Genomic DNA, 17,663 nt, shown 5'->3' with positions numbered 1-17,663 from the left:
TGATAAATGCCATTGTGTTCCACAGCGCATGCATGGTGGAGAGAAACCCCCTTCTCCGCCCACTCATAAAGGGGAGACCATTTCCTGCTCCAAGTGTGGTCGCAGGAATCGCAGGGAAGCTTGCTTCTGTGACTGGTGTGGATCCAAGGTGGGTATTTTAAATCTGAGCTTCTTGGTGCCGAGGCCTCATCTCTCTAGAGAGAGCCAGGGTCCCCCTTTCCCCTTTGCAGAAATCACTTCTTGGGATTTGAGTACTAGCACCTATTTAGGTAAGAATCTGAAAACAGAGATAATTAATTCTCTAGAATTAAGAAAGCTCTGTTGTTGCTGTTTTGCCTTGCATTTCTTTGAGGTTAAACTCTTTCGATGATTTACTGACTCTTGGTATTTCTTCTTTTATGATTTATCTACTTACCTTTTTTTAAAAAATATTTTTAAACTTATTTTAGTAAAAGAGAGAGAGAGAGCACTCACTCAAATGTAGGGAGGGCAGAGGGAGAATCTTCAAGCAGACTCCCCATTGAGTGTGGAATCTGACATGGAGTTCGATCCCAAGACCCCAAGATCATGACCTGAGCTTAAACAAAGAGCCAGACGCTTAACCCACTGAGCCACCCAGGTGCCCCTTCCCTTTTTTTTTTTTTTTTTTAAGATTTTATTTATTTGACAGACAGAGATCACAAGTAGGCAGAGAGGCAGGCAGGCAGAGAGGGGGAAGCAGGCTCTCTGCTGAGCAGAGAGTCTGATGTGGGCAGAGGCTTTAACCCACTGAGCCACCCAGGCGCCCACCCCTTACCTTTTTAATGAAACACTCAAAGTCATTTCTTTGAATAAGTATTGCATATAAACAATAGAGCAGGTTTCATGTAAAGAGTTAATCTCCCTTCTCATCCCGGGCCCACAGAACCTATATCCCCAGAAGCCATCACAGTTACCTAGTGTGTGAGTGTTCTTTGAGCCATTCAGTGCATTAATAAGTAAACTAGTAGTTTCATACAGACACTAATTCTGTTCCTTTCAGCTAGCAATGTGCCTCGTTAGTAACCTCATTCTTTTCAGTGGCTCCATAATAGACCACCATCTGCATGTACCATGATGCATTTAGGCCATCCCCTCTTGCCAGTCATTTAGGTTGTTTCTAGTTACTTTGTCTAAAACCACAATCCTGCAGGGAATGGTCTTAAGTAAACTTCTTTGTGTACTTGCCCATCTGTAGGATAAGTTCTAGAAGGTGGACTTGCAGAGTCAGAGGTGTCGGCATATGTTATTTTGATGGCTGGGGATTGTATGGTATGACAATAATTTATGCGGAAAAATTAGGACTCTAATATTTATCAAAGTGTGGAAATATTTTCTGTCCTCTAGCCAGGCATCTCTGTTTGCTACTCTGTTTGCCCCAAATGTGGGGCCAGCAATCACCCATCTGCCCAATTCTGTGGTTCCTGTGGTATTTATGTGACATCCTTGGCAAGACTTAGCCTGGACAACAGCCTGGCCCTAGCCACTGGAGGACTTAGCCCTTTTCCTCAGGTGAGAGACCTCCACTGTAGGAAGCACTGGTACTGAGGGACAAGCTTAAGGCTCTGAATTTTTTCCTCTACCTTGTGGATCAACCTGGGGAACAAGAGTCTGAATTTTTTCCTCTACCTTGTGGATCAACCTGGGGAAGAAGAGCCAAAATATGTAGACCTTCATTTTGGATTTTCAACTAGATGTGTAAATAAATTCAATCAATTTAGGTTTTAAACACTCGAGTGATTTCAGAATTCAAAGATTTATTTGTAGAAGGTTGAGGTTTAATTGCATTTGCAAGACTACTAATATAAATAATGTAAATCAATACAATAGCATGAAAGAGAAGTGGATTTAAAGTGCATTTTTTTTAAGGATTTTATTTATTTGTTTGAGACAGAGAAAGAGAAGCACAAGTGGTGGGTTGGTTGGGGGAAGGGCAGAGGGAGAAGCAGACTCCCCACTGAACAGGGAGCCCAGCACTGGGCTCAATCCCAGGACCCTGAGATTATGACCTGAGTGGACTGCAGACACTTAACCGACTGAGCCACCCAGGCACTCTGAGTCAGACATACTCACCATGAATTTCATGTAGCATACCAGGAACTTTACTCCTGCTCTTTTATATTTTAGAAAACTTTCAGCAGATATATGAAATTACTTTTGCCATTTATAACAACAGTGTACAATTTAAGGAAAATCTTACAAGATTATCTTCAGAAAGACTTAATCTCTAACCAGCTTGGTGTTAACCTTTTATAAATTCCTCTAAGCTAAATAAAAGCTTTTCAGGTTTCTTTTTAGTTCTTCATTAGAAGAGTTTGAAGATTGATGATAGTTATTAGAGAGAATGCCCATGCATTCAGCAACTTTGCATCCCTTTTTAGGGAGTTCCTGGCCTTCATAACCCAGACTGAGACTTACAGATCCTGGGACTGCGAATAGCCCACATGGAATAGTCCCATATGCTAATGAGACAAAAGGGTTCTTTCCTCAAGAGACTTCACTGCGATCTTTTGGAAATTGATTGTAATATACTGATTTTGTTAGAAAGACATTTTCTTCCTTCTACCAGAAAAATTGTCCTAATAAATATTCAGACATATAATGCCCACCACGTGAATTGTATCCCTTTAGATGCAGTGAAGTTGTACAGTGCACAAACTACGTAACCTTACATGATGGTCCCCTCAAGACCCCACATCCAGATGCAGGAGTATTTCAGAGAAAATACTGATTACTAGTGGTTGGATGAGTAGTTAAGCCTATATTCTATTGGATTGTAGAACTGATAAATTAGATTTCTTTCAGGCCTCAGGCAGCAAAGCAGAGAATATCAGTTCGGTTGATTGGCTGACTCTGAGATAGTAAATGGCCAAACAGATGAGGCTCGCTATATGGATCAGGCTGGGAGTCGCCAGGAGAGACAGAAGCAAGGAAGGTGAGGCAAGGGCTGAAAACCTCTTTTTAGTTCGAAGTACAGTTTCTTGGAGATATTTTTACTTCTGATTAGAATTCTTTTCTATTAGTAATATGAAGAATTAATTCAAATATATTCTAATATTTTATGTTTCTGCCTTGCTCATAGTCCCGATCTGCCTGGCAGTCCCTAAATGTTCCTTTACCCAGACCTGATGCTGGGACTCGGAAGGATGTGGGCACACAGACCGCTGGCCTGTTCTACCCATCTGGCACGCTACTAGCCAAAAAGGAACAGGAAATGGCTTCTCAGAAGCAGAGGCAGAAGATGAGCGACCATAAACCTCTCCTCACAGCCATCAGCCCAGGAAGAGGTGAGGGAAAATGTACACCTTCTCATCAGTAAGGAACTCCCTCTTGGAAAGAAAATTGCCTTTTTTCTTCCTTTAGATTTATTTATATACTTAAGGAGTAAATTCCATTGTTTTTCTTTAGGTAATTTTCCCTTATAGCTCTTAAACTTTAAGGATTCTGATATTTTTATTTTTATTTTTTCCAATTTTTAAAAATATTTTATTTATTTATTTGATAGAGACACAGTGAGAGAGGGAACACAAGCAGAGGGAGTAGGAGAGGGAGAAACAGGCTCCCCGCAGAGCAGGAAGCCTGATGCGGGGCTCTATCCCAGTACTCTGGGATCATGACCTGAGCCGAATGCAGACACTTATCAAATGAGCCACCCAGGTACCCCTATTTTTTTTTCAATGTTTTAAAAAAGATTTTATTTATTTATTTGAGAGAGAGAGAGAGAAAGGTAGGGGGAGAGAGAGAGGAAGAGAGAATCCACGAGCAGACTCCCCACTGAGCATGGAGCCTGACATGGGGCTCAGTTCCAGGACCCTGAGATCATGACCAGAGCCCAAATCCAGAGCCATCTGAGCCATCCAGATGCCCCAGTAATCTGATGTTTTGACTCGTAGCTCCATTGTATAGTCTGTAAATCAAATAGCATGTATAGATGGCTATTATTTCAGTAGAAATTTTAGCCTGTGTCATTATTGCTATCTACCGTTATCTTTCTCTTTTTACCATTCTAAAATTCACATAACAAAATTCACTATTTTAGCCATTTTAAAGTGTAGAGTTCAGTGCTATTTAGTCCGTTAGGAGCAGTATAGAAGCATCACCACTCTGTTTGTCGAGAATGTTTTCATCGCCCCAAAAGTAGACCCAGTATTCATTTTGCAAACAATCCCCACATCTCCTCTCCCAGGTGCCTGGCAAGTACAAATCTACTTTCTGTTTTGATGGGTTTGCCTATTCTGGACATTTCCTATAAATGCATCTCTTGCCTGTACTTGAGAAACCAGAAATCCAAACTCATGCAAAAATCTTCCAAATGTTAAGTAGTGGTGATGTGTGGATTCAAATGTGTTTTCAACCCTATGCACATTGCAGAGGGGCACAAGGGAGCTCTCTGGAGCAATGGAAGTGTCCTTCATACTGATCGGGATCTATACACTCACTGAAACTCGAACTGTACACTTGAAAGTTATATCTCAATATGGTTAATTTGATTTATTTATTCTTAAAAATTTTTAGAGAGAGAGCATGACAGCACAGGGCAGGGGGACAGAGAGAGAGGGAGAAGCAGACTTTTTGCCGAGCAGAGAGCCTGATCAGGGACTTGATCCCAGGACCCTGAGATCATGACCTAAGCCGAAGGCAGATGCTTAACTGACTGAGCCACCCAGGTGCCCCTCAATATGATTAATTTTAAAAAGAATAAAAGAAAAAGACCCCATATGTGGCCATCAAAATATATTCTTTTGAGATTCTCTACTCTTCTATGATCAGTCATGTGTGAAAAATAAACCTGGGAGCAAAACTGGAACTTATTCTGTACCTAGTTGAGGTTCAGTAAGTGAAAACCATCACAAAGTTTGGCAAAGAAAAATAATCCGAGAATTCTTGTTGTACAGGAACATTTTTCTTTCTTGGCTTCAGAATAGTTATCCACAAGGATGGGTTTCTCTTTTTCTTTAGGATACTGGAGAAAACAGTTGGATCATATCTCTGCCCACCTCAGGTCTTATGCTCAGAACAACCCTGAATTCCGGGCCTTGATCGCAGAACCCAGAATGGGAAAGGTGGGTGAGCTCTGGATGGAATCTCCACTCCAGAGAGTCCCGTAGGATCAGGCTGCAGGTCCCCTCCACTGACGTCATCTGAGACTGCACTTTGCTTGGCTCTTTCCCCATTCCTGTCCTGCTTTCCACACTTCCATACGGTCCTCCCTTGCAAACACTGCCTTAGCAAATCACTTGCACACGAGCCTTGTCTCTGAGTCTGCTTCTGGGCACCTAAGATAGTAAATGGTGAACATTCTATGCTTTTAGATGCCACAAGCTATGGAGATTCTGGGGTTTAGAGCTAAAAAACCCAGAAGAGTTTAGTCTCGCCAAATTGTGCACTTAAATCCAGTCTATATTAGCAGCAATAGTAATCATAAGAATTGCAATTTCCCTACACACTCACTATGTGCATTGTGTTCGTCTGTCCCTAGTGCTCATAACAAACCTATAAGGTAGGAATATTACTTTGGCAGCAGTGTTTTGTTTTGTTTTGTTTTGTTTTTTTAAATGGCCACAGATTCATTGGTAGTCTTCCCTTCAAAGAGTGGAGTCACTGTCTTACCTCAAATGTGGGCAGGCTTGTGGTAGTTGGGCTTACAGAGTGGTGGCAGTGATGCTGTGGGACTTCCAAGGTGTGGTCTTGTGAGGCCACACTGCTTCCTCTCCTACTGGGCAGACTCCCTTCCAACACTCATTCTTGGAGCCCAGCCACCCTGCCGTGAGAAACCCAAGTCCCGTGGAGTGGTGACATGGAGGTGTACCCCTCTGCAGCCATAGCTGAACCCAGTCCTTGAGTCATCTTGGCTCAGGAGCCAGGCAGATGAGTGATGAGAGTCAAGGTCATTCCAGCCTCCAAACATGCAGCCACCTCTAGCCATTTGAGTTTTCCCAGCTGAGATGTCAGACGAATAGAGCAAAGACAGTCCCTGCTGTGCCCTGTTGGAAGCCATGAACTTCATAAAATGGTTGTTGTTTAGTGCCACTAAGTTTGAGGTGGTTTTTTTTACACTGTAGTATATAATCTGAACAAGCCTTATTTGACACTCAGGAAAATTGGCTCAGAGAAGTTTGGTGACCTGCCCAGGACTGCACTGATGGGTCTTGGGGGATTCAAGATTTGAAGCAGGTCTGTCTAGCATTATACCACAGAGCTCTGTGAGAAGACCTCTTCTGTTTGTATGACACTAGAAAGGAACCGTGGAAAATCAGCCTGTTTGATCTTCTGCCACCAAATAGGCCAACATTGAAGCTATTTATTGTCAAATATTGCTTGGTTTCCTTTGATAATCTATTTTGGTGGTTTATTCATTCTTTGGCCTAATCCAGGGGTCTGTAAACTATGGTGTGTGGGGCAAATCAGGCCTGCCACCCAGTTTTGTAAATCAAAATTTTTTAAGATTTTATTTATTTATTTGGCACAGAGAGAGCGAGCAAGAGAGAGAGAGAGCACAAGCAAGGCGAGAAGCAGGCTCCCCACTGAGCAAGGAGACCAATGTTGGGCTCAGTCCCAGGACCCTGGGTTCATGACCCAAGCCAAAGGCAGCCACTTAACCAACTGAGCCATTCAGGTGCACTGTAAATCAGGTTTTACTGGACCACAGCTCGTTCATTTACTTATTGTCCATAACTGCTTTTGTGCTGCAGTGGCAATGGCCATATAGCCCACAAAACCTAAAATATTTTCTGTCTTATCCTTAAAGCATTTGCTGACCCCTGTGTGGTTGGAATTCTTCCAGCTGCTTAACAGAGAAGGTTGCTCAACTATGATACTTGGCCCTTGATTGCCAAGGCCTGGCCCTTCAGGACACCCAGCTGATGATATCCAGCTAGGTGGATTGATTAGATGTAAAGTATGTCTCTTTAGAGAATATAAATTTGGGTCTTGCTTTCTTATCCAGTCTGGCAGTCTCTGCTCTTTGATGGGAACATTAATTTTGTTCATTTACAATTAATGGAATCGTAGCTGTGGCTGGATTTGTGTCTGTTACTTCGCTACTTATGCCCTGTTTTACTTAGCTTTTGTTTCTTTGTTTCTCTTTTCTTGTCTTCTTTTGAGTTTATTAAATATTTGATTAAATTTACAGTTTAACATTTCAGGATTTCTTGGCTATTGCTCAGGACATCAAGTCCCATGTGCGTGGTTGTGAATTCTCTCTAATGTTTTTTTAAAAGCTCATCTCTGCTACTGTCCATGAAGATGGCTATCAAGTTAGCATCCGGCTGAATTATATTCAAGTATCCAACAAGGTGAATAAAACCTTTCGAAGCTGTTCATTTGAAAATCGACCAAACCAGAAAATTGTAGCTTACACTATGGAAACACTTCTGTGTAATGCATAGAAGGCATAAATTCCAAATGTTATAAAACTTGACTAAAGGCCAGTAATTTCATAGAAATAGATAAGTAACTGCACCAAATCTCAGAGAAGCCAAGTTTTAGGCACATAAAGATGTAGTAAGAACAGAAATTATTACCCACTCTATCGGTCCTGTGGTTCTCAGGCTTATTTATACTCACTGAAGTCTGAGTATAGGTGGAAGGTGGACAGATATGTTTGCTGGTATGTACTTTCACCTATTTGCCTATAACAAATAAACCAAACTTTGTGGCTCTGCCTCCCTTGATCTACGCTCTTATGTCGTGACTGGAACTTTGCTACAGCACCCATAGTGTGTGACAAACACTGACTGATTCATACCAGTAGCTGTAGTTTCATTGGACAAGAAGTCAGAATATACAAAAGAATAAGGAATGGATTGAGAAGACTTGTAAAGAAGATAAAGAAAAGCATAGTGATCAGTATTTATCAGGCCCTGGCCATGTCCACAACAGGGGACTAGCAGTGTCTTTAAAATGAGGACAGACACCTGGGCTCTGCCTAATTCAGAGGCTGGGAGAATGCAGTCTATGGACACACACGAAAGTATTTTGAAGTCAAGCACTAAATGCAGTGTTTTCAGTTGTGTGGCTACAGAAGAGCTTGGGTCAGGAAGGTACTTGAAGAGAAGGGGAGTGAGGGACATGAGACAAGGCAAGGAAAGGGGCTGAGTGGTCTGAATAGAGTCCAGCTTCAACTTGATCCATGAGGAGCTCTAAATGTGACTTGCACCATGAAGTTGTCCCAGTTGATGCAAGAAAAGGAGAGATGTAACCTCTAGAGCAAGGCAGCACCCACCTGTAGAGGCAGCTGGCCAGCTGTGAGGTGTTAGCAGCTGAGAGGGATATGCTAAACAGTTTGGGGAACCGGGTGGGCACCAAGAGCATCTTCAACACGCAGTCTATCAGGTAGAAGTGGAATCATTATCCCCAGGTTTAATATGTTTTTTTCTTAGCCTGTGTGTTCTGTTCAGGCAGTAGCAGGTGGTGCCCTGTGGCAGGAGAGGCATCCACATGAGGGTGGGGCAGGATGCCAGGCTCTGGAATCCATCCAGGTGGATACAGAATTCCAGGTCTGGACTGTGATCATCTCTCCTAATTTTATAGACCTTCATTTTACCTGTTTGACTTTCACAGCATCCCTTTGAGGTAGGCCATGATATTTTCACTTTACAGGTGAAGAAACTGAAGTACACAGAAATTTAACCACCTTTGTCCAAGGTCCCTAAGCTAATAAGTGATAGAGCCAAGATTCAAACTCTGTAGCCTGAGCTTTCCCATCTTGCCACCCAAATTCTAAGACACAGAGGGGTTTGAAGCAGGGGAGCACCATCACTTATAAATTGTAGAAGTTTCGCTGGGGCAGAATGAGTGCTATCAGGAGCCAGTTGGGAATCCCTTGCAGGGATCTTGGTGTGTGAAGAAGGGGCTGTGGCTATAATGACAGAAAGGAGGGGCCAGGCTGAGGAGCCATTTAAGAGACAGAAGAGGCAAAACATCACAGTGAGGGGATGTCCAGTTCCGGGGTTGGCAATATGTGTAGCTAGAGTGGTCATTAATGAAGAGCGGAACAGGTTAGCAGGGAGAGAGCATCATCAATCACGGTGTCTATGTTTTTTCTGTTGCCCAGAACCTTTACCTCAGCAAGGCAGTGGATTTCAGCAACCACTTTCTGAGCAGTGTCACCGAGGGTGGTGATGGGCCATTTGGCAGCAGGTCCAGCTTGGGTGAGTTGTACCCTGCCAGTAATTTTAAAACAGTCAACCAGGAACACACTGACCTGGCAAGAAGGGCAGGGAATTGCTTAAAATTTGCCAGTCCAACCACACATCTTCCTTTAGTGTTCCAGCCATTTTATTCTTTTGGCTTCTCTGAAGTTAGGAGTGAGATTTTTTAAATCTTTCATAGGGCTTGGGGAGATAAGTTGTGTGTGAGATAAGTTAAAAAACTGTACTCTCCTTTTCTCCCCTCCTTCTCATTCATCCTCTGGTCCTGGCCTGAGATGAGTGGCTCCAGGAGTCCTTCTTGTGAGGTTCAATAAAATAGACATTTCTATACAAGCCGTTTTATATTTCTGACCTCTTGAGGGGCGTGATAGTAGCATAGATCTTTGTATGTGGGGAGTGGCGGGGGGTATCGTTTTAGTCCTTGACTCTGTCATTTCAGTGAGTGACTACAGTCAGAGCACCTCAGATACCACTGAAAAAGTCAAGAGGACAAAGAATTTCAAGACCAAAAAATTTCAAGAAAAGGAGCCGCTCACAGTATGTGTACTCCTTTGTCCTTATAGCTGTCTTCTTAGGCCTGTCTATTGAATGTTTTACTTTGAGATATTTTATTTTATTTTATCTTATTTATTTTACTCGATTCCATTCCATTCTATTTATTTTTTAAAGTAGGCTCCACACCCAACATGGGGCTTGAACTCATGGGCCTGTAATCAGGAGTTGCATGCTCTACTGACTGAGCCAGCCAGATAGCCCTACTTTGAGATTTTTTTACATTGAAGAATACCTTTAATTTTCTGTTCCTTTTTAGAAGTGTATTTTTATTTGTGGAATCCTTTAAAGTATGTCAATATTATTAATTAGAATTATTTTAAAGTTCTTATTAGTTTCTGGAATCACCTCTGTTTCCTCTGGGGTCAGTTCTGTCTGTCCATCTTTCTCCATCTTATTTTTGGTTGGTCTCAAATATGTGATGATCCCTGGTTGCTAGGGCACATTGACAAGTGAAGGGCCAGTTTGAGTAGCACCAGTGTCTGCCATGGGTGTGTGGCATGGATGTTTCGGCCTCAGGTCTCTGTGAGGGTGGATGGGCATGCTGTGGGGAAGGCCTCCCTGAAGGGTGTTTGGTCGGAGGGCAGGAAAAAGCATTGGGATCCCCTAAGCTGCCTTTCCTCTGGAAGTAAGGATGGTGCTATGAAGGGCTCTAGCATATTTCATTCCTGGATGGAACTACCTTTCCTTCCTTAACTCTACTTCCCATGTCTGTCACAGAGATCTGGGTTCTGCCCTTCTTGGACCCAGTATTCCCGGTAGAAGACTTTGTTAGGCAAATCATGAATTCTCTGGAAAAAAGTTACCAGTCTTTAAGCAGAGAGCACAGGAGAGAGAGGAAGGCACCACTCATCTCAGCCACTCAAAGCAAAGCCCTTCCATAGAATCCAGCCTGCACCCAACATCAGCCCTCCTTATTGATTAACTCAGCTTCTGCAGGGCGCCCTGGAGGGAACAGACTCTATCTCTGGCATCTTCAGCTTGTTTTTTTTGCTTTGTTTTCCATCTCAGCCAAATTCCAGCTACTTCCAATCTTTGGAATTCCTCACAATTCCTGATCCACTGATGGCACCCTTCCAGAGCTTCCCACGGCTGTTAGAGTTTTGTTTTTCCAAAATATAGACCATAAACACTTTTGGGTGCCTGGGTGGCTCAGTGGGTTGAGCCGCTGCCTTCGGCTCAGATCATGATCTCAGGGTCCTGGGATCGAGTCCCACATCGGGCTCTCTGCTCAGCAGGGAGCCTGCTTCCCTTCCTCTCTCTCTGCCTGCCTCTCTGCCTGCTTGTGATCTCTGTCTGTCAAATAAATAAATAAAATCTTTAAAAAAAAATATATAGACCATAAACACTTTTTTTTTTTTTAAGATTTTATTTATTTATTTATTTGACAGAGAGAGATCACAAGCAGGCAGAGAGGCAGGCAGAGAGAGAGGAGGAAGCAGGCTCCCCGCCGAGCAGAGAGCCCGATGCGGGGCTCGATCCCAGGACCCTGAGATCATGACCTGAGCCGAAGGCAGCGGCCCAACCCACTGAGCCACCCAGGCGCCCCAACAGTTTTTTTTTTTTTTTTAAACTTTAACAGTTTTGGAGACCACCCCCACTTACTCTGTATGTGACCCAAATCCCCCATTGCTATATGCCTTTATTTTCTCATTTGTATTTAAGGGATAAGTATCAGACAAATAATAACAGTGTCCAGTGGTTCACTCATTCGGTGGTTATTCAGAGCACACATATACCAGGCACAGCTCTCAGTGGTGAAAATAAATCATGAACAAAAGCTATAAAAGTCTCAGACCTCTTGAGGGCAACATTCTAGTACATTCTAGTAGAAGTTTCCATAAGGAATGGAATTCAGTAAGAACAAGTGCCCCCCAAGACTCCCTAGGTGTTCACTTATTAGAATACCTTGTACCGTTGTGTAACTAGCCTAGAGTAGGGGGCAGAAGGGACACAGCCTGAACCTGGGATCTTCTTCTGTAAAGCTTAGAGGCCTTGACCAATGTCCTCATCCTGATGGCTCCTCAGAGAGCCAGGAGAGGGTAGATATATGATTTCTACTTTGTAGACAGGAAAATGAGAGTCCCGGGATCACCCCAAGTCGCCCTCAGATCCAGTGGTAGAAACCTACTGAAAGTAATGTCTCCAGCCTTCTAGATGGCCTCTTCAGCCTTGTAACAACCAGCACCTGCAATCCTTTATATATAAAGAAAAATTGCAAATAAAGGGGAATTCCATCACATTTTGAAAATAAAGCATATAATAAATTCTTCGGATTTCTGATGTTAGGTGAGACCTTCCCCCCCCACCAAATAAGAGTCGGCTTTATGAGTTCACTCATGCCTCAGCTGAGCATATTTTCTGAATAGTCATACTTAGGCTGATTCAGAACACTTTATAAAAACATGCAGAGGAAATATTAGGATTCATCTGGTTACTTTTCCTAGGAATATTTATTTCCTTTGTAATTACACTAGTGCTGGAGAGCTTTCTCATTGCATCCCTATCCTTAGTAAAGATAAAACAATGCCAATGTGGCGTCCTTCCTCGAGACTATGTTTCAGAGGACAGCAAGATTTTCTTTCTTCCTTTTTTTATTAAACATTTTTTTAAAGATTTTAAGTATTTATATTTGATAGAGAGAGGCAGCGAGAGAGGGAATACAAACAGGAGGAGGGCAGAGGGAGAAGCAGGCTTCCCCCCGAGCAGGGAGCCCTATGTGGGGCTTGATCCGTGGACCCTGGGATCATGACTTGAGCCAAAGGCAGATGCTCAACGACTGAGCCACCCAGGTGCCCTGAGACCAGCCAGATTTTCATTAGCTAGGTTTATTTGTGCTGCTGGTGTCGGAGACAACACACACACACAGTCACACACACACATGAGCACATGCACACACATGCTCACACTCACCTGTTCCTGGAGCTCAGAACTTAACCTTGGAGAAGTGTTTGCCTGGCAGGTTGAGCTGGGGCAAGGGGGACCCTACTGTTTTATGATGGTGGAAATGACCTTGTGTAACCCTACAGCCTGAAAACCGTCTCCTGCTGAAGGAAGTTGGACCGACAGGGGAAGGGAGAGTCTCTGTAGTTGAACAGCTACTTGAGGAGGTCAGTCCAACTCAAAGACCAAGTCTCTCTGAGGATTTCAGCCTCACGTCTCACCTCTGTCTCTTTTGGATGCAAGTCTTGTTTGGTATTGTGAGAACCATGGGCCACTTCATTTCAGACCACCTGGAAGTGGACTAAACAGCCAGTCAAGAACTTTTACATTAATTATTACTGATTACTAGTTTTTATAGCAAAGAAGAACGTCATATTCAGCCCAAAGGTGGACTGAATCCCTGGTCTGTGTCCCCATGTGACCTTCATGTTTCCAAAAGAAGCGAGGTTCGGGGATGCCTGCCCCTCCTGATTGGGGGGAGCAGAAGTTTTATCGCCCAAGTTAAGGCAGTTAGGTCTTGGGTGTCCTGATTCTCTTCTCTTCTGATTTAAAGCAGTTTAGTTCCTCCAAGCATGTGTGTTACACTTCACAGGACGGCAGCTGGATGCTGCCTAGAGCGGGGTTTTGTGGCCAGTCTGTCCTTTTCCTTATGCCTCAGGGAGCAGATCCCAACTGCAGGGATGGCGAAGAGCAACCCGTGATAACCAAGGCCGTTGTGAACAAGCACCATGAAGTGATTCCAGTCCTTGTGCAGAGAGGAGCAGACACGGAGCAGCGCTGGGGCCCGTAAGTAAGACGCAGTCACAGGAGAGTCCTGGCCCGTGTGGCGGTCAGCAGCTGCCCCGGGGCCCTGCCCCAGCAGCGTCCGTCCACATGCGTGCCCTGCTCGGCTGGAACCCCTTGGGATCCATCTTAACCCATCTGGGCCTTAAGCAGTGGCTTAACTGCCTCTCTCTTCCAAATCTGGGCAAAATAAAAACTTTTAATTGGACTGTTGGATTGCCAAATTTTTTGTAGCTTCTATAAATGATGATACATTTTGCTAGCTCGCAAGTTTACACTGAGGGGGCCGGCAAATTCTTCACCCTTGGGATGTTAAGCAACATTATTTTCATCATGATCTGAACTATTGAGATCGTTCAGAGGAGAACGGGCCCAGTGTAGTCCCTATAGAAACGTAGCCATGAAGTTACTACACAAAGGAAACTTCATCCGAGTTCACTATGTGGTTTGTGCCTTGGTTTCCCCAGCTGGGAAGCGGGACAGACAGACACCAAGTCCTGTTGGGGGCTTTTGTCACTTCCCTAGTCTTGAGCGCGCCCTACTTCTTGGCCTTTCCCAGCCTTGGGATTCTGTTGTTCTCTCCAATTACTTTGGAAACATGGGGTGGACAGTTCCTTGAGGACGGGTTCCACATGTTAACTGCTCATAGCCTGCCAACCAGGCTGCCAGGCTGGGAGTCCTCTAGGGGTTCCTGCGACCATCTGACACTGCGACCCCCTGGCCAATGACTGAGACCAGATCAAGGCCCACCAAGGACTCAGAATGCTGAGTATGCGAAGCCAGCACATGGAGATGAAGTTAGAGAGCTTTGCTTCTGTTTTCCTCTGTCTCAACATTTCCTCCAGGGTTTTTTTTTTTTTTTTTTTCCTCCAGGATTTTTTTTTTTTCCCTCCAGGGTTTTTATTCAAAATATATGCCTGTTAATTTTTCTGTGCATGCTTTTATGTTTTGGCCCAGTAAAACAGCTATGGGAGGTAGACACAACCCCCTTTTTAGTTTATTTTAGAGCAGAACATTTGACACATTTGGTGGATGTATTTGGTGGCTGGAATTTACTTGCTCACCTTTTCCTAGGGTTCTCATTCTTTGTACTCTGTCAGCTTCTTCATTTATCCCACACTTGGGTTATCATTATTCATAAAAATAATGCCACCTTGTTTGGCACTGAGGTGTACTTTGTATTTGTACAATTCAGACAAGCTTTTCTTAGGGCACTTATGTATAATGCCCATGGTTGATACAAAATCTCTTGAACAGATTTTGAACTGATGCTTACATCTGATGAGTCCCAGCCTTATGAGAAGTCCAGCTGAAAGGAGGAAACTGCTCTGGACATGGAACAGAGTTCCCATTTTTCCTTGGTGTTCTTCAGTGCCCTTTCTTACCTCCTTACTATTCTATAAATTGACATTTACCTACACGTGATCTAACTCTACGGTTGTACCATGTGTCTAAACGGCAGGTAATAGCCCGTTGTCACTCCCACTGTGTTAGCATGGTTAGCAGAATCTAGCTCACGTGGAGGGGGAGGGAGGAAAGCCAGACCAGAGCTCTCCCTCAAAGTAGCGCACAGAGATTCTTCTTCTACTTTAGTTTTTGCCACTAGGAGATAGCAGATTTTTCCACTGAGAGCCGGCTCTGCTAAGTCTGCTTTCTATTAGTTTGAAGTGTTTAGACCTGGGTCTGCCTTGCCTTTATCCTTTGGCTAGACCTCTGTAGATCCAGTAACATGACCTCAAGGCTCCATCCATCCTACTGCTCTTCAGGCGCAATCCATCCAGAGATCTGGCTTTCCTATAAAAGAGGTTCAGTGAATTGTTCCTTAGCAAACAAGGATTAAACAACTCTTCCTCCCCCCACTCCCAGCTTGTTTGACTAGTAGAGAGAAGCAGCCTAGGCAGTCTCTACACCAGGTAACTTCTGTTCAGTGGCTTGACAGGTAGCAGAAAGCCCCTCCCAGTGTTTCTGTTTCCAGCGTTTGTCTCTTTGCTACCAGAATACACTCATATCCAACCCAAGGAGATGGCTAAGGAGAGGTGCACATCCTCCATCAAAGCTGATTTCTCGGGGTGCCTGGGTGGCTCAGTTTTTAAGTGTCTGCCTTCAGCCCAGGTCCTGATCCCAAGGTCCTGGGATTGAGCCTCGCATCGGGCTCCCAGCTTGGCGGGAAGCCTGCTTCTCCCTCTCCTGCTCCCCCTGCTTGTGTTCCCTCTCTCACTGTGTCTCTGTCAGATAAATAAATAAAATCTTTAAAAAAAGAAAAAAGCTGATTCCTCTTAATAGCAGATTTCAGGAACACAGATTCAAGGTCTCGTGAGGAAAGGGTCAAAGAGAAGCACCATTTGCCTTTGGACAACAGCTAACACCCCTTCACTGGCAATTTCAGACGTTCTGGCTCTTAGTTCTGCCCTAGTAGCTGGGAGGGGCAGATGTAACCATTAGTCTGCTTCTTAGAGGTTCAACTGTGGAGAGTTATTCTATTAGGTAATTCCTGATTTACAAAGAGAGAAGGTACCTTCATCCACCATGATACTTAGATTTGAGTAAACCGTTTGAGTAGTTTGTGCATCCATAGTAGAGTTTCTTTAAAATGCAAAGTCACAGAATACCATGGTTGTACCTGCTGTACAAAACATGTTCTAGAAGGTCTGGTGATATAACACCAAGCTGCTCAGAGCAACAGATTCACAAGTATCACCTCTGCTCTGAACAGAAGAAGGTGTCCCCTCTAGTGTCCTTGCCTTGTTCGAGTCATGTCATTTGATGACCAGTGTACAAAGTTAGAGTCGGCAGTCACAATTCATTACTTCCCCAGACTGAACTGTGGTTACACAGAAAAGCCAGCCACGGCGCCCCGCGCCCCCACTCCCCGAGCTGGGAAATAGAACATGCGCTCGGCTCTCAGTTTCGGGGGAGTTATGAAGGAAGATCACGTGTCCGCTCAGGAGAGGTGGCAAGCCCGTAAATACGTGTAAGTTCCAGTGGTATATGCCTAAGCAAGACCCAGGGAATGTGAGGGCTGAAGTAACAAGCAGTTGTGCTACCAGGGAGAAAGGAAAGACGAAAGGTAAGGAAGGGTTGGCGTCATTAGTGTGACTCTATCGGCGTGCCCACAGTGTCCTGCATTACAACTACTTTAGCAGGATGATTTTCTTCCCCCAAAACAGGCTCCAAAACACAGCTCTTCATGAAGCTACTCTGCTTGGCCTGGCAGGAAGGGAGTGCGTCGCTGCTTTACTGCGGTATGCTCTCGGCCTCTGGGGGAGACTTCTGAGGGCCCCTTGCTGACCTGTGATGATTTCAGAAGGCCCTAGTTCCAGAGCAGTTAACCCTGTGAATAGGGGCTACCATCCCACCGTGGATCCCCAGCACTGAAGGCTCTGAAAACACAATGAAAATGTTGTTCCCCCCATCAAACATACTTGGTTGTGGGACTTAGATGCAATGGGAGCCAATGGGGCAGGATTGGCAATTGAATGTGTTGAAATCACAGAGCCCCTCCAAAGATCTCAGGGTAGAGTTGCCTTGGGGCCTTTTGGGGACGGGTTTAGGAAGGTGGGGCCAGGAGGCTCCCAGACTGGCCTCTGTGTCAGGGATGAGCCAGGCCTCCAGGTTTAAGTGCCTGAGTCCTTCTGTTCATGCCCATTCCCTTGGCAGGTGCAATGCAAGCATCCAAAAGAAGAACGTGAATGGCCAGACGCCGTATGACCTGGCTGTGCAGGCTGGGGATGATGTCATCACCTCGCTCTTTGCTGCAAAGCTCAGCCTGGACGACTCATAGACCCACGGGCCTACAGAGGACCTAATTGCAAGAAACCACCCAGTTCTGGCTGTTCTTTGTTTCTTTCTGAGATGTGTATTTGCAGTTTGAGAATTGAGATGGAAAGGAACTCATAAGACTTTTTTAAATTTTTTAATACAACACTGTAAGCCACCATGCAGGCATTTCCCAATATGCTGTCGATGGTGACGAACTTAATGTATGTCTTTTTTTTTTAAGGGTTTGTTGCTGCTTATTTTAGAATTTTCTTTTAAATTTATTTTTCAGGAGGTGTCTAGGTGGCACAGTCAGTTGAGTGGCTGACTCTTGGTTTTGGCTTAGGTTGTGATCTCAGGGTTCTGAGATCAAGCCCCATGTCGGGCTCCACGCTCGGCACAGAGTCTGCTCAAAAGATTCTCTCTCTTCCTCTGCCCTCTCCCTGCACTTGTGCAAGC

At 44.4% G+C, this 17,663-nt stretch overlaps 1 protein-coding gene across 2 annotated transcripts in view; it reads left to right on the top strand.

Moving 5' to 3' along the window:
* The window catches only part of LOC111141483 (double zinc ribbon and ankyrin repeat domains 1), a 62,915-nt gene extending 45,470 nt beyond the window's left edge, over positions 1-17,445 (top strand). The window contains exons 11-21 of one of the 2 annotated variants that reach the window (XM_022494069.1): positions 26-148; positions 1,366-1,530; positions 3,101-3,305; positions 4,978-5,081; positions 7,239-7,313; positions 9,074-9,170; positions 9,610-9,707; positions 12,752-12,832; positions 13,324-13,451; positions 16,616-16,690; positions 17,106-17,445. In XM_022494069.1, coding sequence (XP_022349777.1) covers positions 26-148; positions 1,366-1,530; positions 3,101-3,305; positions 4,978-5,081; positions 7,239-7,313; positions 9,074-9,170; positions 9,610-9,707; positions 12,752-12,832; positions 13,324-13,451; positions 16,616-16,690; positions 17,106-17,229 — 1,275 coding nt within the window. In that variant the 3' untranslated portion in view covers positions 17,230-17,445. Of the gene's footprint in view, positions 1-25; positions 153-1,365; positions 1,531-3,100; positions 3,306-4,977; positions 5,082-7,238; positions 7,314-9,073; positions 9,171-9,609; positions 9,708-12,751; positions 12,833-13,323; positions 13,452-16,615; positions 16,691-17,105 lie in introns of both variants that reach the window. The other variant, XM_022494070.1, reaches the window with a different exon arrangement.
* The last annotated feature ends 218 nt before the right edge of the window (positions 17,446-17,663 follow it).

The sequence above is a fragment of the Enhydra lutris genome, unplaced genomic scaffold (genome assembly GCF_002288905.1).
Source record: "Enhydra lutris kenyoni isolate GAN:26980312 unplaced genomic scaffold, ASM228890v2 scaffoldscaffold6, whole genome shotgun sequence".
Taxonomy (NCBI): domain Eukaryota; kingdom Metazoa; phylum Chordata; class Mammalia; order Carnivora; family Mustelidae; genus Enhydra; species Enhydra lutris.
The sequence above is the reverse complement of the archived record's forward strand: the minus strand, read 5'-3'. Positions and strand labels throughout refer to the sequence as shown.